Genomic DNA, 22,444 nt, shown 5'->3' with positions numbered 1-22,444 from the left:
TCAGTGGGTTAGGCCACCTTTCATTTTACTCCTTTTAGCTGCACAGATTCGACCCAGTCGCGACCCCCCCCCCCCCCCCCCCCCACACACACACATTTTTTTTTTTTTACTTTTTCTTTCTTTCTTCCCAATTGATTTTCATTGTTTTCGCTTTTGTTCCGAGTTCCGAGCAAGAGTTTTTTAAAAATCAGTTGAATGTTTTATTTCTCCGATAATATTATTTCATTATTCAATTTGCTCTAGATCTATTATTGTTTTTTTTTGTTTTGGTCAAATGATAATAATAATAATAATAATAATAATAATAATAATAATAATAATAATAATAATAATTGTAATATTTGTTATTATTATTACTATTTCCATCATAATCATTATTATATTATTATCAATAATAATATTATTTTTATTATTAATACTCTTATTATCATACTATTACTATTATTATTATTATTATTATTATTATTATTATTATTATTATTATTATTATTATTATTATTATTATTATTATTATAATTGTTATTATTATTATTATTATTATTATTATTATTATTATTATATTATTATTATTATTATTATTATTATTATTTATTTTAACCCTATTCCCTGCTCCGAGGGAAATCTCTCTTTTTCTTTTTTTTTTTTATATTTTGACCTAAACCTTAGAGTTTTTTGTTTGCTAAACCTTTATGTAAATGTTCCGTTTCTGAGCATGAATTTCTTAAATTGTTTTTATTTTTAAAACAATTATTGTTTTTATTTTTAAAACAATTATTGTTTTTTTTTCTCCTCTATCTGACCATTTGGTCGCTCTCTGAATATTTTTGTTTGTTTGCTTTTTAATTATTTATTCTTTTTAGACACTATTTGAGATCGAAGTGGGGACGAATATATTTGCTAGAAACTAGAAAAAAACAAGAGAGAGAGAGAGAGAGAGAGAGAGAGAGAGAGAGAGAGAGAGAGAGAGAGAGAGAGAGAGAGAGAGAGAGAGAGAGAGAGAGAGTTTAATAATAAAAAAAAGAGGTGGGGGAGGATGGATGGGACATTTATCCCTTTCAACGTTCTGTAAAAAGAAGACGGAATTAAAAAAAAAAAAAAAAAAAGTGACGTTACCAGGATTCGAACCCACAACGTCGATTATGGTCAAACTTCCTAACAAACGACTAAACCATTTGGCCATGACACCCACTTCGAAGTCGACGCATATTGTGTATATGTAGTAACAACTGATTTTAATGTTGGTTAATTTTATGTTTTTATAGATATTTTATTAACTTTCCTTATTTCTATGTGCATCTGGAAACATTCCATATTCTGGAATGTGGATAATTGTTTAAAAGAGCGGAGTTTCAAATATGCGTCTGAGGATAATGAAAATTCGTTATCCCCAGACAGGTGTCTGGGGATAACAAATTTTTATTATCCCCAGACAGGTGTCTGGGGATAATCACAGCGAAATAGAAATAAGTTAAGTCTCTTAAGTCCTAAGCCAAGCTAAGTTTCAGTGACGTTAGCTCCTGATCAAAAGCTCCCCTCATCATTCTAGCCACAAGCCAAATGGACCAAAGTACCTAAGCTTAAATATAAGGATCAGGAATAAGAATAAGAAGACGATGACTAAGTTAAGTAAGTCTAAGAATCGATTGATTTTAACTTAAAGTTTCGGTGAGTTTTGATCCTGACCCTGATCAAAATCTCCTGTCATCATTCTAGCCAAGTTGTTAGCTTCTAAGCTCGCTTACAGCAACAGAATAGTAGGTTCCCAACGAAATAGCGATTTGTTCGGCTAACAACATGATACAAATATTGTTATCGTCACCTTTATTATGCAGTCTTACCTCGGGCCAATGTTTTGTTACGAGTTTAAGTTCTCCATTTTGGACTAGTTTCGTCAAATTATTATCACGTGATTTTGAGAACAGGTTGCGTTGTTATTTCTTTTCGTTCTTTTATATGATTTATCGCACAAACACCATAATTTAACGGAAACCACGCCAATTCCATATTCGGCCCCTTTTCAATACAAATTATATCAATGCTGCAATAACAGGTCACACACAAAACATTCCTGAGACGTTCATACAAATAACAGAAATTAGTTTTAACCTATCAAATAATAATATAAGATTTACTATTTGTTGTCTTTAAAGTAGCTTCTGTATTGTATTTTCTTAAAAGAAATGGGAGGAGAGCTCTATACATAAGGTGCAGAATGAGACAAAGACCTATAAGAAAATGTTTCAGGAGCCTTTTTTGATGATCACTAAATCTGAAGATTCTGGAAGGAGAATTCATTGGACAAATAAGGTTGCGTAAATTATATGAAGGAACAGTTTCGTTGATACATTTAAAGCAAAGGATAACAATTTTGCATTTGAGTTAAATCAACAGGCGGCCAGTGAAGTGACAAAAATATAATCGTTTTTATTAGAATATAATATTATTATCATAGCAGAGTTGAGAAGGAAGCCAAGATGAGGGTTGTTTAAATCGATCGATATTTGAAGGACGGGTTTTCTGGCCATGTAAAAAAAAAAAATTAAAAAAATCCATGTCTTTCTAGAGTACGGCAGTTAACTTGATAACTATTTCCGAGGCATACATTTGATACAGTACTGATATCCTACACTTTAACTAACAGAGAATGTCGAACCTTTGTCACACTGAATACAAGATTGTGTTCAGAGGAGATGTGCGGATATGTGGTCGTATGACACTCGCTTTCTGTTCGGAAGGTCCTGGGTTCGAGCCTCGCGCTCGGCGCATAGTTGAGTCCTTGGAAAAGACTCTTTACTCACATTCTCTCACCGTACTCAGGTGTAAAAGAGTACCTGGCCGTTAACAGCGTTGTTTTTGTCTGAAAAATTGTAATATCGCCTAACAGGCGTCATGAGCCGTCCTATATATTAAATGTTGCTGTTGGTCAGGGACCCCTTTGTAAAGTGCTTTGAGCATATTTAGTGGATATTGCGTTAGATAAAATCTCAAAGCTAAAAAACAAACAAACAGGGTTTTGCAACAGCGTTATCTCTGTCTAAAAAAAGAAAAGAAGTAAAATCACCTAACTGTTGGCTTAGGACCCCTTTAATACGCTTTGAACACGTTAAGTGGACATTGCGGTATATTATTGCTCACGGTTTTCGTTGTTTTTTTTTTTTTTTTTTTATTTTATGTATCAAAAAAAATTATCATTATTTAAAAAAAAAATACTCTACATTCAAACCATACTATATTTATCTCATCATTATATTATTTACACTTGGAAAAATAAACGTGAAGAAAGTGATATTTAATGATTTGACTAATAATGCGTATTGTGCTTTGCTACAGGAACTATTTTTTCTTTTTCATCAGAATATTGCTAATCAGGTTAGGTTTATGCAGTGTGGCAAATAAGTAAAGATATGACAGCCCGACATGAATGAAAGGGGGGGGGGGGGTAGTTCTTCAGAACCGTTTGGCCCATGGGACGGGAGTTTATGTGCTTGCGTCATGACGTAACTATAGTACTATAGATAGTATGCAGATGACGTCACTCAGGCCTTTGTTATTGTTTTTGCCATCCGCGTTTGTGAGTTGTTCTCACTAAACTGTATTAACCAGACTATAACAGTTCATGGTTACACAGAGTTTGTGTGTTGGTCTGTTATACTTCCGGATGGCAATGTTGTGAACTCCTTGGCCAAGCGCATTCTATCTATAGTACATTCATTATTAAAATTTACCCCCCCCCCCCCCCCCCCCCCCTTCCCCTCATGTCTTTTTGGCGTTATTTATTTCTCAAACTATCAATCTGGCACCACTCTTCGACCGATTATGTTTTTACCAGTTTGGTATATTTTCTGAAAAATCGCACTTGATTTCAAAAATCAATTTTCCCATCGCCGCCGCGAAGTTTTTATTCTCTGTTGTCTTCTGGCACTGTCCTACTCACTTCATTTCTTGTCAAAAATCAATTTTCCTTGATTAAAAAAAGTTGCTGTTGGTGGTGGTGGTGGTGGTTGTACAATTGTTTGTTTTCGATACAATATTTGAATTATTCTGTTCGAATAATTTTCTTGTCTGTAACTGAATCTTTTGTGGTCTCATTGTTAGTTGCGATCGTACAATATTTTGACCTACTCTCAGGTTAATGCAAAATTATAATATCCTTTATAACAATATAAATTCAGAAGAACAAATAGAGCTGGCACTTATGTACATAATAATTAGAAATTCAAAAAGTTCAGAAGTGTCGTAGGACAATTGATAATTTTTAAAAACAAACTTTTCCGGTGATGAGAATCGAAACAGGGACTCGACTGATACGGCACCCTCCGCTTGGCTGTAAGAGATAAGCTAGGCAATCAACGCCATCGACCACTCCAGAAAAAAAAAGGTACAGTAGTTTCAAACGCTGTGCACACCTTGGGTCAGTCCTCTTTAACAACTCCATAGGATCTGAACTTCCATAACATTATGTCACAATACATGGCGACGATCACACGCAAAAGAAAGTGAAAAGCTCATGGTAACAAATTTAGATAATGGCCATTTTCTTTCTTTTTTTTTTTCATTGTTGACTACTGCTCACTTTCTTTTGGTTGTCGCCACCTTCTAGTGTCGCTTAATTTTTAGACAGGCCTCACGAAGGAGCCAGCCAATTAGACCAACTCAAAATAGATGCAACGTTTTATTTAGCTTATTTTGCTTCACAATCGATCTGGCAAGGGCAATCATACGTTTGATAGAAGAAAGTTAGAAAGTGAAGAGCAGTATTGCCAGTTTGGCGGATTTTCAATGGACTGGCGGATGGCAATTTTTGTGTGATTTGTATACCCTTTAAAAAAGTAAAATTATATCAATCAAGTTTAAATATATTTCCTCTTTTTCCCCCTAATGTGACTTTTAGTAGCGCCTATTGTGAGTGTATTGATCTATATTATAAAACCTAATTCAGATTAAGAAGGTGAAAACAATAACCACATACCACAGTCCTGTGTTATCTATGACAATAACCGAGTCTATCTCCCGCTCACACAAAATCGAAACTCCAAATCTTCATGCGTTTAAAATGAAAACAGTTGTAAATAGATGAGAGATAAAGTTGGCAGATTTTGGCGGACTTCTGGCATAAAGTTAGCAAGGTTTTTGCAAAGGCACCTGGCAACACTGGTGAAGAGAGGAGAAGGAGACAGGGTTGCTAGTTTGGCCTTCTGGTGGCCAAATTTGAGAAATTTGGCCTTTTCCCAAGCCATTTGGCCTCCCAAAATTTGGTTTGGCCACTTGGCCTCTTGTGACCAACTTTTTGGCCTCCTCTGACTTTCTCCGTTATATTGTTTTACTTTGGTACCGGTAAAACTTATTTTATTTGGCAATCTAAATATCTAAATGCAACACGTACTAACGCCACAGATTGCATTTGCTAATGCTTCTATATATAGAATCTCTGCTATCACGCAATCGCGCCCAAAAGGCCCATATTTGTTTTCAAAAAGCAATGCTGTGTGGATTTCCAAGTTACGAAAGACATGATTAATTTGTTTACAGCTGCCATGTACAACCAGAACGAATATTGTTCTTCGGGATCGAGCACATTTACTTGTAGTAGTAAAAATGCTGAGCAATAATGGATTCTTGGTTCGTTGAAACGGGCCTGTTGAATTCAGTTTAATTTGTAAAAAGGTTACTTTTGTTGAGGAGTTCTCCAGGTGTGTAGACCTCTAGAATGAACTTTTTATTCCCATCGTGATAATTCGGTTGTATGTGACATTTTTTCTGAGTCTCAAGTCAATTATTCGTTATTTTCTCGTTGCGCTGATTACAACTCAAATATGAGACCTATGATGTTGTTTAAGTTTAAAAGGAAAAATTCAACGATATCAACAAATGCACAGAATCTAGTGAGAAATTGCAATGGCGAAATGGTGTTTTGATTAAGGTGAGTACAGCGAATGTTCCTTTAAATCAATTTTCTTTTTTCTTCTTCAAAAATGGGGGGAATAAATTGTTTAACAAATCTAAAGAGTTTTCGCGAGGCTAAGGTGGGTTTGGTGGTATTTGGACTCCTGCGAAGAATCTGGCCTCCTGCTATAGCTAGTTTGGTCACTTACTCAAAAATGATCTGGCAACCCTGGAAGGAGACCAGTGAACGACTTTCACTATCGCACGGTTGAGCTCGAGAAACATAGGTTATTAAGAGTATGAGAAGAATGAGATCTCGTATCTCACTGTTTGAGTGAAAGTGAACATTTTTGAAAACTTAAAAAAAAACAACATGAATTGGAGCTTAAATCCCTAAGGTATTGGCTATTGGAGAGTAAGGTCTTCTTAACTTCTTAATTAGTGCCAAGGCCACAGTTAGTCTTAGAGTTAGAGTGGCAGGTAGCTAGTCAGTTCGCAATTCTGTGTCTGGGTCAGTTACAGTGAGTTCAGTCAATCACAAATCCAATGGGCATGATCAATATTACTATTACATTTCCATGTGCTCGAGGTCATTGGTCACAGTGGAATATGTGCTCAAAGTGACCCACATAGTGAAAAGTGTTCACAATTTTTGAAATATCTAACAACATCACGATTGGTCATTTCATTCAGCTTGACACATGGGTATGAGTAATGAGTATGTTTACATAGGGAGTTTAATAGAAATTCTAAATGTACCTCACACACTTGAAACCAATGTAATATGAAAGAGCTGGCATCACAGATTACAAAACAGTTTAAATTTTGTTTCTCTATCTTGATTAGAAATGTAGTTACGGCGGTTCGAAGTGAAATTTCAGACCGATTTTTACCCCAAAATTACCATTGCAAAGTTGTGACCGAAATCGCGTGATGTTAATAAAAATGGTTAAAACAGTCAATATGGAGTTCTTATCATATATTGTATACCAAAATGTTCGTCTTATCGAGGACAATGCATTTACATTAGGCTGTCATTATTCTCCGCCGGGCGGAAAATAGTCCTTCTTTTTATTTTCCGCCGGGCGGAGAATAACATATTTGCTTATTTTCCGCCGGGTTTTTCAAGTTGATCTTTGAGACTTAGCGGACTCCCATAATCTGACCTTCGTGGTGTAGTGTAAATAATCTGGTCGTTATTTGCCCCCCCCCCCCCCCCCCCCCCTCCCTCGTTATTATTAGGGAATCAGTGGGTGATAGCGGTGGCGGTAGACGGTAGGAAATCAGTGGGTGATAGCGGCGGCGGTAGACGGTAGAGAATCAGTGGGTAATTAACCAGTAGATTTGAGACACACTTCAAGTTCAAGCTTGCCGGACTAAAATAATTTGGAGAATGAAGGGAGTTGACTTAACTCTGCTCTTTCTCACTGCTAGTTGTGTGATTAGTTCTCACTAGTGTTGCTCAATCAGACTACAAACGTTTGTGGGGAAGATTTTATGTCACTGATTATTGTGATAAGTTTATGTTGTTGTTAGTGTTTTTTTTATGGTATGACTGTCGTGTCTCGATCAGGCTGTTGTGAGTAATCTTCATGTTGTGTTTGTTCACTGTCTCCCGCGTAAACGTGACGTCATCGTGTCTATCCTAAAAAGCTTGTGACACCCTTCATTCTTTTCTCTTCGACACCAAGCCTAATTCTAGATCGACTATTTTGCCTATCGTTTGTATCTGACAGATCCGATCCGCCATACTATGTTTTAGAATTAGACTGTACCGGGACGATTCCCGATGTGCTTTTAGAGCATTTTTAATTTTTAACCGCCCATATGTCCTCTACATAATATATGGAGAACGCCCACTTCGGTGGAGACTTTTTCTGAACTTTTCCCTTTATTTTACACATCGTGAACGAGATTGGGAAATCCGTTCACGACACGTTAAAGGTTACACATCGTCTGTGCTGTGATGGGAACAAATAACCACTATGTGTCTATAGCGCTGATGGTAGGGCCTCAGTGGGTACTCTACTGTGTGTCAAATACCACCCCCCCCCCCCCCCCCCCCCCCCCCATCATGGTAAGGATGCAGTGGCCTTTAGTAATAGAGCAGGCGGTAGGGACTCAGTGGCTAATATTATTGATAGGATGGTGGCTAATAGAACTGGTGGTAGTAGAGACTCATTGGCTAATACTAATACTGATAGAGCTGATGGTAAGGTCTCAGTGGACAATAGAGCTGGTAACAGGGACTCAGTGGCTAATAGGGCTGGTGGTAAGGACTCAGTGGCTAATAGAGCTGGTAGTAGGGACTCAGTGGACAATAGGGCTGGTGGTAGGGACTCAGTGGACAATAGGGCTGGTGGTAGGGTCTCAGTGGACAATAGAGCTGGTAACAGGGACTCAGTGGCTAATCGGGCTGGTGGTAAGGACTCAGTGGCTAATAGAGCTGGTAGTAGGGACTCAGTGGACAATAGGGCTGGTGGTAGGGACTCAGTGGACAATATGGCTGGTGGTAGGGACTCAGTGGCTAATAGAGCTGGTAGTAGGGACTCAGTGGACAATAGGGCTGGTGGCAGGGACTCAGTCGCTAATAGAGCTGGTAGTAGGGACTCAGTGGACAATAGGGCTGGTGGTAAGGACTCAGTGGACAATAGAGCTGGTGGTAAGGACTCAGTGGCTAATAGAGCTGGTGGTAGGTAAATAACTAAGTATTTGTTGCAATTCAATATTCTTTATTGATCAACAATACAGAAACAGGCTTAACTTAATATAGTACCTGTAAATAAACCCAAATATAATAGAACAGTTAGAATATCCTCTAGTAGGGACTCATTGGCTAATAGAGCTGATGATAAGGATCCAGTGGCTAATAATAGGGCTGGCTGTAGGGGCTCAGTGGACAATACCTGTGGTGGGGACCAGTCGCAGTGACTAATACTGTCATGGCAGTTTTTTTTGCATTGCTTGCGGCCGCGTTGCTGGCCGCAAAAAAAAAAAAAAAAATGGCAAAAAAAATCCCTGATTTGCATTGCGGCCGCAAACTTTGCAATGTTTTGCACAAAAAAAACAACAAAAAAACATAAAATAAATAAATTTTAAAATATTTAGTGGGGACTAGTGATGACAATCTGGGATTTTAGGATTTCTTCATAAATGTTCCGTTGTTTTTGTCATGTCAAACATTTTCTATGCCTTCTATAATTTTTGACACCTCTGCCCAGTTGCATGAATTTTGGCGACAATCCCTTATTTATGACGTTAGTCTAGACACACTGGCGTCAAATGTAAAAAGTAGCACAAGACGCATGGTGGCCATAGATGAGAAGATGATCGAAAGGGAAAGGGATGGAGCAAATGGGTGTAGTGTAAATATTTGTGTACTTTTTAGCTGTAGCATGATAGTACATTTGACGATTTTATAAGTTTTATAAGCGTCTTTTTAAAATTTTTCTTCTTTTTAATTTTATTTTTGTTTGATTGTTCTGAATTTGTTAATAGAATTCATTACAACTTGTGTCTAATTATAACACAATTTAAAAAATAAATTAAAAAATCAATTCACAAAGTATTCTTGCATTCTCTCTCTCGCTTTCTCATGTCCATATTTGTCTCTCAGCCACCCTTCCTCTATCTTCATATTGTGTTTATAGATATTTGGTAATAGAGAGATATATGTACATAATAGTAAGTTAGGCTGATCGATTTAAGAAATGATTGTTTAAATTTATAGGCTAATTTAAATTTGCTCTATAGATGGAATATGTTTTGCAATTGATTAAAGATAGATGTAATAGCACTGGAGATCAGAACTAAGCAGTCAACCTATAAGTCACAACTGGCAGTGAATACATTTTATTATGAAAAAAAAAATTATCTCACGTCTACAGTCCGCTTAAAACAAACCCTCATCTGAGCTAGGAAATATTTCACCTTAAAGGAGAACCTGTAGTCAAAAATCCATTTTTTATCGCAGTGCCAATATTGGTATTCCCCTGTTATTTCAGGTGGTAGGAGGTCAAATTTGATGATTAACACACACACACACACACACATACACACACAAAAAAAGAAAAAAGCTAAAAACAAATGTGTGGCTATGTGGTCTTATGGTATGACAGACGCTTTCGGATCGGAAGGTCCTGGGTTCGAACCTCGCTCAGCGCATAGTTGAGTCCTTGGAAAAGGCTCTTTACTCACATTCTCTCAACATACTCAGGTGTAAAAGGAGTACCCGGCTGTTAACAGTATTGTCTTTGTCCAAAAAAATTGTAATATCGCATAACAAGCGTTGCTGTTGACCAGGGCCCCCTTGTAAAGCACTTTGAGCACATTTAGTGGATATTGCGCTATATAAAAAGCTCAATATATTTAAATGTCTTCAATGACACAGACAATATAGGCTAAAATGAGACCAACCCCACCCACCCCACAAAAAAAATAATTTCCGACACTGATGCACAGAAAACCAACGAAATCTTCCAAATTTACACACAATGTTCCCTACAAGAGCTACATCACAATGGAAAGGCTTAGCAAGACTTGAAAAATATACTTAAAGAATTGTTTTTCGATTACGATTGAAAATTTGGCATGGAACGACAAGAAAAAATCCAATTTAAAAATTCATAAAACTAATAAAACTACTAAATTTTAGTTTAGCCCAAAACCAAATCCATCATGATGCAATACCCATCATACGAAAGATTCTGACCAAATTTGGTATACAATCTGATGGGAAACAATCCAGCTATGAATGTCAGAAAATCGAAAATGATATTTTGAGAAAAAAACAAAATGTCTTTATTAATTTGATAAACAAGCTAATTTTGCAGACAACGTCCATCAAAATTTCAAAGTATAATCAATATGGAACAAGAGAATAGTCAAATTTTGTAAATTGATCAATTTCTGAAAAAAAAAATTGTCTAGAAAGAAATGCTGTACAATATTTTTAAATTTCGGCTGAAATTGTGGTGCGGATCGACAGGAAAAAAAATTAATTTTTAAAGTTAAAAAAACTTCTAATTTTTAATTTACCCCAAAATGTTTCCATCATGATGCAAAACACATCATAAAAAAGATTCTGAATAAATTTGAAAATAATCTAAAGGAAAATGACATATATGGTTCTTAGAAAATCAGAAAATGACACAAAACAGAAATTTGAGAAAACCCTTATTTGACATAAGCTGATCCATAAAATTTTCTAAATAATGACTATCATAGGACAAGAAAACACAAAAATTGTGTAGATTGATCTGTCTAAAAAATGTATAAATGATTCGCTAACCCATTCCCTAAGAAAATAAATGCTGAAAAATTTTAACACTATTAAGGTCAAATATGATTTATATCTTACGAATTCATCACTGTAATCAAAAAAACTAATATGATATGACGCACTACCCTCATGTTTTTATTTTTTAAAATGCTGCTTGTGAGATAAGTATCTAATCAATTTGAACTACAAAATCAAATCTATTTGAGACCAAAAAAAAACAGGTAAATGGCGAAAATAGATTTAGCTCCAAATCAAACGCAATTTGCTTTCGCAAACTCCCAGAAAATTTTATTTCTTTCGGCTCAATACAGGAAAATTCAACACCACTCGTTTGCAACCACTTTGTCTGATGTTCCACAAAGACGGTTGATCTTGCTCTGGTTTGAAAAATGGAAATAGAAAAGAGGCATTTCGTTAGCAATTTTTGGAAAGGTCTATACAATCAAAATCATTGTCATAAATTGAATTTGTCAAAGACATACCAATTTTTTTTTAATGGCCATCATTCTCACCATCACCAACACAGTTGAAATTTCATTGGCTTTACCATACAGGACAAAACTCTTGACAACAAACTATCATTTAGATTAACGAGCATTTATACTCAAGCATGCAAATCTCGAAATCACGGAAATCTCAAACTTGGTACAATTCCCAGTTTTAATCCCTTTATTTCGTTCATATAGTGGACACTCCCTTGCGATCTGTTGAATTTTTTCCCCCACTAATTGATTGTGTTGAACTGACAGAGAAAAGGAAATTGCAGTCTCACTATCGACTCTCTACAGAGTTCATAATAATGGGGAGTTATCATTATAATTAAAATACGAATTTTATCAAGACCACCCACATTTACCTCCCTCAAATCCTGTGTAAAATACTCAAATTGGAAAACTAAAAAACATGGAAATCTCGAACAAACAGGCATGGTCCCGACTTGTTCGAAATTCCCATGCTCGAGCGTACTGTATTGATCACCAATAACAGAGATGCCAACCTTGCCTTTTGAAAACCCATATTTTCAAGACCAAAAACCTGTATTTACTGCGTCGTGCAGAAATCGATATCAACCCGAAAAGGTCGAATCGGACTTCGTTAACTCGTATTCGAAAAAGGGCAGTGAATTACTTATAGTTATATAGCAGTAGGCTGGGCAAGATTCGCAAAATTCAGTATCGATAATGAAAGCTCTTCTGCATGAAAACACTTTTCATGTTGTGATCGTAATTTCGTGGATTTTTCACTTCAACCAAATCCCGTATTTTTCATGATAAAACCGTGTGTCCGTACTTCGGAAGAAAAACCGTACAGAACACGGGAAACCTGTACTGGTTGGCATCTCTGCAATAAAGATGTAATCTAATGAAGATTTCAAAACATTACTAACCAGTTTCAAAAAGTGCATGCAGATACTCTGCTCTGCTGGCACAGATGATGGTTTGCTGATTAATAAGATTGCCACAACACATCTTGAGCCAGCTATCTTTCTTGATTGTCAGGACACCAGTACCGTCAACTGGACTCTTTCATGTTAGCTGTCAATGAAAAAAAAAAAAAAAAATTAAATTCACTGCAGTGAAAATGGCACATACCAATGTCATTGTTTAAGTTAATAATAATAATAATAATAATAATAATAATAATAATAATAATAATAATAATAATAATAATAATAATAAATAAATAAATACATTTGTTAAAAAAGTAATGGTTAAAATGATATCGTTTTTCATTACAGTATCTTATATCATTGTCATTATCATCATGAGGCATCTCAATTTCATTCCAAAGTTCTAAAAATTGTGTCACCGCTTCCACTGCTTCTGAAAACTGCCAGTTGTTACAGTTACAATTACAATGAAATGCACACAGTTACACTTACACAGTATTAGAAGTAAAATCAACGAAGGATTAATCCATAAAGATCACATTGGAATGTAGAACACATGGCACACGTGACAGTCGGCAAGGCGTGTTGTTATTACAATACAATTACATTCTCATTCATTCATCTCATTCTCATTCATTCATCTATCTCATACTCATATCGCCATCGGCATTGCTCGATATACACTTCACTGTCCTGAGTCCGTCCGAGCCCATTTAAAAACAAAAAGAAGAAAAGTCAAATTCTTACCTCTACAGAATCCTGACGAATAAAAATGGCATCAGTCTCAGTCTGCAATTGGTTAACTGCATTTTTGCAATTGTTGATAAGATGAAAAAGTGCTTGGAAATCAAGAGTCACAATCATTGACAATCGAACAAAACAATCAGGGCTTCGCGGTTGGCGCCACGGTCGACCGGATGTGACCTTTGACACGACCGGGGGTCACAAGACCCAAGGATAATCCCGGCTGAGAATAAGAAAAAAGGGTTATTTTCCGCCCGGCGGAAAATACTCACTCCCTTTACATTAATAAAGAGGAAGATAAACATTTCAAATTAACACATTATTACATAATATGACGCAAATGTTATATAATCAAAAACTCGGCTAGACGTAAGAAACAATTTGCTATATCACTTTTGGATTTATCCCCAATATCTCACTGAAACAATTGCAAATAATTCCCCTCTTTGAATTAATACATTTTTAATAAAAAAGGGTTTGAGAGTATTTAAATGAAATGATATAAACATGCTGTGTAATGACATATTGAGTTTATTTTTACCTATGGCAGTTTATTGGCATATAAATAAAAAGGTAGATAGATTGAAAAAGTTCAATTAAATTGAAACTGATTCCCTATTATAATTAGAAGGAAAGTTCTGGCTTTTAATACTTAAAAAAATTCTGCTGAACCACTTTGGGTTTATTGCTATTACATCATTTGAACTGACAATATAATTTTATCCCTCCCCCCCCCCTTCTCTCTCATGTATGGGGGTGTTAAAATGTATAACTAATAGAACTTCTGACCATAATTAAGGCTAAGGCCTTTAGAATATGGATATAAATGATAAACATATCTAAACATATGGGAAAGAAACTTGATGGCAAAGTAAAATTAAATTAAATTAAAGCAATTGGTATTTTTAAAATATCGATATTATTAATATCGGATTTCACAAAGAGAAGAAATATACGAACTTTTAAAACAAAAACTATAAAATGTCTATAAATAAAGTTTTAAAGTATGTATTCAAAATAAAAACATAGTTATAATAGTACTGAAAATATTATGGAATAAATTAAAAATAATACATGATGAGAAGATAATGTAAACATGGCATTTCGGCGCAGAGTTAAAAGGTGTCTGCGCATCGATATAGAGCCCTGAAATTTGGCATGAATAATGTTTAGATGTTATTCTAAAAACAAGCGTTTAAATTTTAAAAACACACGCGGTAAATAAAAAAATAAATGCATTTGAAAATTGCCAATTTTTAACTTCATATAACTTCTGGAAATATTAATGGATTTTTCTTTAATTGGCACCATTTAAAAGGAAATTGAAAGGCGAAAATAATGATACCAAAATATCTGCGATATTCCTCTTTCTCACAAAGTTATGCATCTTTAATTGAACCCCCCAAAACGCGAACGGCAGTTTCCAGGCACAACTTTCCTATGGGTGAGTTGGGTCAAAATTTGACTGCCACTGCTGCTGCTCACTAAACTGCCTAGTTTACAACTTTCATAAACAAAGCAGCGTGTTTACATCTCTGAAGAATTATCCAATCGTTGGACAGCAACAAATCATGTGATTGATGACTTGGTTGGACAAAAACATGAATATAGATCGCTCCCATTAGTCTAGTCTTGCATCTAAAGACTAGTGTGAGAGGTTTAGCCACTCTTCGAGTAATGTGGTCCGTCATTTCACAGCATATGTGTAGGCAATTTACTAAACTGTTTAGTCTTAGGTTAGTGAGCAGTAGCACTAGGAGTCAAATTGTGATTGTGACCAACTCCATAAGAAAGTTGTGACTTGAAATTGCGGTTCAGTAAAACGGAAGAACTTCCATATTCATATATACAGGCGCCACGACTTAGGGAAGACCCATGATCATACATCAATTGTCATAGGTTATATATATAATACATAGATATTTGTTAATAAATAATATACATTATAATATCAAATATACATTGATATGATACATAAGTATTCAAGAGATTTGGGTGTATTTTGTCACCAAATAATTCGACACCCGAAATTTGGGTGTATACTGAATTGTCACCAGATAATTCGGCACACTTAAAAGATGAGGCTTGATTTTATTTCGTTTTTGTGTTGTTTTCCATTAATTTTGTCTATTAAAAAAAAACAAAACAAATAACAAAAAAAACAAAACAAATAACAAAAAAAAACCTCGCAATTTCTATCACTCTCGATTTCTCTCCCAATACACGAACATCTTTGTCTCTCTCTCTGTCTCTCTCTCTCTGTCTCTCTCTCTCTCTCTCTCTCTCTCTCTCTCTCTCTCTCTCTCTCTCTCTCTCTCTCTCTCTCTCTCTCTCTCTCTCTCTCTCTCTCTTACACTGTAAGGGGCAATATTTTGCTCAGGGTTTAAAATACATGTTTTTCCATTGCAAAAATGAGCTCATATCATGAGACCTACAAATAGGCAGGTATTAGTGTTACCAGCTAGGTCGTGATAGATAGAAGGGGAAAAAATTGGGAAAAAAAAAAGGTCCCTGTTTGGCTTTGAACCCAAGAACTTCCAATTCAAGCAGCTCAACCACTACGTTCCGCTCGGCACACTAGGCTATCGTTTCATTTAGACTCCATCCAGCAAGTAGCTCACATGACATTCTGTTCATATGCCAAGACAATTTCTATGCGGACGAAGGATTTGAAATAAAGGGACTTTGAGATGGTATTTGGCCTAATGTTAATATATCTTATAGTTCTTATCTGTCTAGATTGATACGATATGTAAACTCATACCAACCTAATTACTTTTTGTTGTATACGAAAATTCCTCTTTCTGCATTCAGAGTGGTGTCTAAAATTCTGTGAGCCAAATTTTAAGTTGGCATCTCTGCAATTATGCGTATTTATTTAGCCAGTAAAGGGGGTGATGTTTTTGAGTGGTAAGGCACTCACTTTCAGATCGGAAGGTCCCGAGTTCGAGCCTCGCTCAGCGCATAGTCGAGTCCTTGGAAAAGGTCTTTACTCACATTCTCTCACTGTACTCAGGTGTAAAATGAGTACCTGGCCGTCAACAGAATTGTCTCTGTGCAAAAAGAAAAAAATTGTAATATCGCCTAACAGGCGTCATGTCCCGTACTAAATGTGTTGCTGTTGGCCAGGGACCCTTGTAAAGCGCGTTGAGCATGTTTAGTGGATATTGCTCTATATAAAAGCTCAATTTTTTATATTTTTATGTCTGTCAGGATCCAACATTGGACTGAAAATGACAACAGTAGTCCAACCCTGCGTTAACTATACAGAAAAGAAAGTTGTCACAGTGAAGGAAGAGTCTGTACATGAGGAGGAATGTGTTCCTGATTGGTCACAAGAATGTTCAACCATTTCTGAAGATGTCAAAGGTGAGGATTTCACTCCGTTGGAGAGGACTCTGCTAAAGGAAAATTTAGAAGAGGGAACTGTTGATTCAGAAAAAACTGTAACAAAGGACAAACCCTTTCAGTGCTCCATGTGTGATAAAAAGTATCTGTACAGTTCTATGTTACTGATTCATTTGAGGAAGCACACTGGAGAACGGCCTTACACATGTAAAGTATGCGGCAAAGGTTTTTCACAGAGTCAGGTATTACAAAAACATAAAAAGATTCACACAGGAGAGAAACCCTTCGAATGCTCCACTTGTAGAAAGTCCTTTACCGAGCGTTCGACTTTGACAGATCACATCAGAACTCACACGGGAGAGAAACCCTTTATATGTTCGCACTGTGGCAAAGGCTTCACTCAACGGTCAACCATGAAAGACCACATGAGAATTCACACAGGTGAAAAGCGCTATGAGTGCACAGTGTGTGGAATGGCGTTTGTTAGAAGTTCTTGCCTAGGGAAACATATGAAAGTCCATACGGGTGAAAAGCCATACGAGTGCTCTGTGTGTAATAAAAGTTTTGCTCGTTTGTCTAATCTGAAACATCATATAAGAACCCATACGGGAGAGAAGCCTTACGGTTGCTTAGAGTGTGGGAAGTCATTTTGTCATCCTTCGACGTATTACGAACACACAAGAACCCATACCAAAGAAAAACGATTTGTATGTCCCACGTGTCAGAAAGGCTTTACAACTAGCACGTTGCTACGATGCCATAAAAGGACTCATACAGGTGAAAAACCTTTCGAGTGTCATGTGTGTTTTAAGTCTTTCTCTCAGCGCGCACATCTAAAAACGCATCTGAGAATTCACAATGGTGACAAACCTTACGTTTGCGGTACATGTTCCAAGGCCTTTTCTCGTGGATCTCATCTGAAAAGACATTTGAAAATTCATTTTAAAAAAGAATCGGCTGAGTCACCTGATTAATGAGTGTAGTGTGTAGTTTTATTTTTTAATCCGAAAGATTGAAACCTGTTTGGGAGCTGTGACATACAGCACTTGCTGGATTCTAGCACGTCAAATCCCAGCGTGTTGTACAATACGACACGAAAGAGCTTGGTGACTGAAAGTGTTGCTTACCTCCCATGAGCATCGGATTTTGGCACACTCGGATTCTAACATGCTTTTTGGCTTCTGAGATGTGTTACTCAATGCAAGGTTGCTAACTTACACATTTTTTATCCAGGATTTTCTATCCTTTCATGGGGGTCCTGGCAGGATTTTTAGAATCCCATTTTTTTCATAGATTTTATTTTTTCCTTTTTTTTTTTTTTATTTATTTTTTTTTACATTGAACAATAAATGATGTTTAATAAGTAATATGTGACCCCTAGCATCAATCTGGTATAATGTCTGGATGAAGCAGATGTTGGAAGTAACTTTTAAGGTAAGATTGAAATGATAGGAAATAAAAAAAAATAAAGAAAGTAACTTGAGCTTTCAAAATTTAAAATTCAAATTCAAGTTTATTTACTTCTAGGTTTTAGCCAATAACTCACAAAATTTTATGGCAACATATTTGAAAGAATTTAAAAGGATAAATGAAACCAACGAAAGAGATGTTGAAAAGTAAAATGATTCCATTAAAATTAAAGAAACTTGTATTCATTCTCACCAATATAATAATAATACAGTGGAATACTAATAAAGCCAACACCAATGGAGGGTCCAAAGATTGGTTGACTTTATCCATGATCACTCGAACACACTTAGATAAAGAACACAAAATTTTGGACCAACAAGAGATATTGGCTTCAAGCAGAAGTAGACTTTAAGAGTGTTGACTTATGCAGATTACCTGACGTAAAAATACCATTTTGAGACAGCGGGTCACATATATGCCAAGATGAATGAGTCGCTGAGAAAAACTGGTTTTGTAGTCACAAATAACGAAAGGAAATGAATTGGAAGCTTCAATTTAATCAACTTAGACAGATATATAATGTGTAATTGGGAGCTTCAATGTAATCAACTAAGACAGATATTGTGTAATTGGGAGCTTCGATGTAATCAACTAAGACAGATAGATAATGTGTAATTGAAAGCTTCAATGTAATCAACTAAGACAGATAGATAATGTGTAATTGAAAGCTTCAATGTAATCAACTAAGACAGATAGGTAATGTGTAATTGGGAGCTTCAATGTAATCAACTAAGAGATAGATAATGTGTAATTGAAAGCTTCAATGTAATCAACTAAGACAGATAGATAATGTGTAATTGAAAGCTTCAATGTAATCAACTAAGACAGATAGATAATGTGTAATTGAAAGCTTCAATGTAATCAACTAAGATAGACAGATAATGTGTAATTGGGAGCTTCAATGTAATCAACTAAGACAGATAGATAATGTGTAATTGGGAGCTTCAATGTAATCAACTAAGATAGATATTGTGTAATTGAAAGTTTCAATGTAATCAACTGAGACAGATAGATAATGTGTAATTAATTGGGAGCTTAGATGTAATCAACTGAGACAGATAGGTAATGTGTAATTGGAAGCTTCAATTTAATCAACTAAGACAGATAGGTAATGTGTAATTGAAAGCTTCAATGTAATCAACTAAGACAGATAGGTAATGTGTAATTGGAAGCTTCAATTTAATCAACTTAGACAGATATATAATGTGTAATTGGGAGCTTCAATGTAATCAACTAAGACAGATAGATAATGTGTAATTGAAAGCTTCAATGTAATCAACTAAGACAGATAGGTAATGTGTAATTGAAAGCTTCAATGTAATCAACTAAGACAGATAGATAATGTGTAATTGAAAGCTTCAATGTAATCAACTAAGACAGATAGATAATTTGTAATTAATTTAATTGAAGCTTCCATTCCACTTCTTGTTATATATTATGTCTTTGGTCCTCAGGCAGCAACATATTCATATGAAACAGGGTTAATTTCTCATCATTATGATGAATAGGTATTGGTCATTTCTCACCAATCGTGCTGTTTTTTTACTTACTTCCAATCAGCATTGCTCTCATTGACCTTGGCTGCCCACACTCTGCGATGACAAAAAAAGTCTGCCCATTCCTCTCATCTGTTGATAGTATCACACAGATCTCTTCCGTTCAAATCTGTCCATTCTTGGATATTTTTTTATATAACTGATCCTTTGTCTTCCTCTTCCTCGCTTGCCCTCCATTTTCCCCTGTACTACATCTTTCATTGGGGTGCATCAGTTTCGGCATATGTGACCGAAAAAACTGAGTTTCCTTCTTTCGATGATATTTAGTAGTTCTGGCATGACCTCCAGCTCTTCAAGTAAGCTGTTATTCATTCTTCTTTCCATCCAGCTTACCCTCATCATCCCTCTGTTTATTATCAATTTTAAAAATAAAAATTCAACAAATACTAATACCCACAGGCTTTTAATTAGACCATAAGTAATATGTAATAGGAAAATTTCAATGTGAACAAAACTTGAGACCTGATCTATAAGTACTTCTTGAGATAAGAGTTCTTGGATTTGATTATGAAAATAGAAGTGCATGTTGCAATCATTATATGGACAAAAAAAAAAAAAACGCAATTTTTAGGGAAGGAACAACACAATGTATAATTCTGAATTCATAAACAAACTTCATTGTTCATGTGTAAACTAAGCACAAAATATAGTCACAATTAAAAGATAACAACATAAATTCAATTTACAAAACGTTTTAGGACATGAATAAGGACATGCTTTGACTTATGTTTATTTTTGCATATATAAACTGGGGATTTTTTTTTTTTTTCTTTTGCAACAAGTCTTGCATGCACAATTTAAAGGGTGAATTTTTAGCAGAACTGGGTTTTTTCCAATAGCTCAGTTGGTAAAGCACTCACTTCACAAGCAAAGGGACCGAGATAGATCCTGGGTGCAGTTGAGATTTTTTTTTTATGAACCTCATCTGTCCACCCAGCTGTGATCCAAACTATGGATTTCTTTTGAGACATGTTAGGTACTGTAAAAATCTACTTGACATCAGCTGATATAGTGAATGATGCAATACTTTATGATTTATGACAGAGGTAAACTATAACAACTTAAGTAAGCTAAGGCTAGGCCTTGTGCCTAGTATTGAGCGTTTCTTTTGAAATCGAAACAATCGTAAATTCTTGGAATTCTAAGAGTAGTTTCAATTTCAGTTCTGTTTCCTAATTGAGCGTTTTCGTTTGAAATCAAAACCGCCAAAAATTATCACTCTCATGTCGGTTTCCATTTGTTGAAGTTGAAGCTGGTACTAGTTACCCGCCCCTTTTACCAGAGTACCCAGTTTAACTTTATTACCCGCGGGTACCAGCCCAGCCCTAGTCATGGAATGACTAAGTAAGCCTATTAAAGTATAAAGATATATCTTACCTTTGTTTTAGTCGGTAAGGTAAATAAATAGAAAAGAGGGTGAGATTGAGAGTTCCCTAGGCTTTATATGGACCAGGTAAGCCTGGGACGAGGCAAAGCGGAAGTAGGGTTGACCTTCATTGTTATGGTCACTCTAGCCGTATGTTTGTTAACGACTAGAGATCCCTACACTGCTCCCCCCTCAAAAAGGGCATTGTGGTTAGATATGGGATACTCACCTGCACCTTCCTGAATAAAGGCGGGGAGCCCTGACCTAGGGCATAGCAACCCCCCCCCCCCCCCCCCCAAAAAAAAAAAAAAAAAGAATAACATGAGGGTGAAGAATGAAGCAAAACAAAGGGTAGCCTTTCCTAGGGCTAAAACAATCAAAATAAAATGGCTGAAGCGCTAACTAAAAGAAAATAAATGGGGGGACTATTTACAAGGGTTGCTAGACCTGGCATCTAGCTGTCTAGGAAGGAGCTGGAGTGGCAGCTCTATTGCAGGCTCCCATTCCCTCATCCTCCTATTTTCTTCCCTCAGTCGAGAAGCTTCTGCTGCCTCACTCCGGAGAGAGGCCAGCTACTGTGGAAGTGGAAAACATCTATAAAACAATTTGACATTACAATAAAATAGATCGAAAATAGTATCGCCTGTTGTGTTGCAATTGACAAAATTGGTAAAGCCCCGGAAATTTAAATTTACACTGGTTAAAATCCCCTGTTAATAATGATACACAGTCAGGCGAAGATTGTTTTCTTTGTCAATCTCGTAGAGCACGTCTTTTGCCTCGTTGGCGTTGGCATCAGGTAGTATGTGAGTTGTAATGGTCACCTTTTTGTATAAATTCCCGTGGTATATAGAAGGGGCGAATTGAATTGACACAGTCATCAGTTCAATATTACTATCAGTGTTGGAAGCAATACAACTGCTATTTTTGTGACACCACTTATCATTCACATATGTGCACACACCGCCTCCCATTCTTTTATCACTTCGCATACGTCTCCTCTGTGCAGGGCAAAACCTTCCAACTGGAATCCGCCTGATGGTGTGTCCGGTGACAGCCATGTCTTGGTCATTGAGATCGATGCGGTCCTGTAATCATTATTGTGCGTGGTGAGTGAGTGCAGTTCATCCGAATACATGGTAGGAATGGGCGATGATGATGACAGTCACATTTCGCTTTAATGCCTCCTTTCCTCTCCCTTTTTCGTGGTTTGATAAAATTAGTATTCACTAACAGTTGTTGCGGTGAAGGGGGATGAAGCTGTCTCAACTCAGTGGAAGAATAATAAATAATGGACAACAGTGTAGAGTTATCAATAAAATCTTGATAAAAGTTGGAAGTTAATATCCATACATTTGTTAATTATTGCAGTTGGACTTTAAAATGATATTTTATAAAACATGTCG

At 36.0% G+C, this 22,444-nt stretch overlaps 2 protein-coding genes and 1 long non-coding RNA gene across 9 annotated transcripts in view; 1 reads left to right on the top strand and 2 right to left on the bottom strand.

The window, feature by feature from the left end:
- Positions 1 to 1,890, bottom strand: part of LOC144960457 (coronin-1A-like) — a 46,967-nt gene extending 45,077 nt beyond the window's left edge. For all 3 annotated transcript variants that reach the window (XM_078893554.1, XM_078893556.1, XM_078893555.1), the window contains exon 1: positions 1,839 to 1,890. The gene's annotated coding sequence lies outside the window, so the exon portion shown is untranslated. The remainder of the gene's footprint in view (positions 1 to 1,838) is intronic.
- Positions 1,891 to 5,584: 3,694 nt separating this feature from the next.
- LOC144960704 (uncharacterized) lies at positions 5,585 to 21,455 on the top strand. 3 transcript variants are annotated; one of them, XR_013642929.1, is made up of 3 exons: positions 6,126 to 6,281; positions 16,512 to 18,679; positions 19,363 to 21,455. XR_013642929.1 is itself a non-coding variant. In XM_078893994.1 (2 exons), exon 2 carries the CDS (start codon positions 16,532 to 16,534, stop codon positions 17,618 to 17,620), a length of 1,089 nt encoding a protein of 362 aa, XP_078750120.1. In that variant the 5' UTR covers positions 5,585 to 5,920; positions 16,512 to 16,531; the 3' UTR covers positions 17,621 to 21,455. The 3 variants fall into 3 exon arrangements, 2 of the variants coding, with proteins under 2 accessions (XP_078750120.1, XP_078750119.1); XM_078893994.1 differs by lacking the exon at positions 6,126 to 6,281 and adding an exon at positions 5,585 to 5,920 and having other exon boundaries at positions 16,512 to 21,455; XM_078893993.1 differs by having other exon boundaries at positions 6,119 to 6,281; positions 16,512 to 21,455.
- LOC144960705 (uncharacterized) lies at positions 10,973 to 13,438 on the bottom strand. Of its 3 annotated transcripts, none has more exons than XR_013642931.1 (3): positions 13,047 to 13,167; positions 12,552 to 12,699; positions 10,973 to 11,541 (listed from the first exon to the last, which is right to left on the bottom strand). It is a non-coding gene; the product is annotated as an uncharacterized LOC144960705 (long non-coding RNA). The 3 variants fall into 3 exon arrangements; XR_013642930.1 differs by lacking the exon at positions 13,047 to 13,167 and adding an exon at positions 13,302 to 13,438 and having other exon boundaries at positions 10,980 to 11,541; XR_013642932.1 differs by lacking the exon at positions 13,047 to 13,167 and having other exon boundaries at positions 12,552 to 12,990.
- Positions 21,456 to 22,444: the final 989 nt, after the last annotated feature.

Source organism: Berghia stephanieae, chromosome 15, assembly GCF_034508935.2.
Source record: "Berghia stephanieae isolate SIO BIC M18660-M18661 chromosome 15, UCSD_Bste_1.3, whole genome shotgun sequence".
In the NCBI taxonomy this organism is placed as follows: domain Eukaryota; kingdom Metazoa; phylum Mollusca; class Gastropoda; order Nudibranchia; family Aeolidiidae; genus Berghia; species Berghia stephanieae.
The sequence above is the reverse complement of the archived record's forward strand: the minus strand, read 5'-3'. Positions and strand labels throughout refer to the sequence as shown.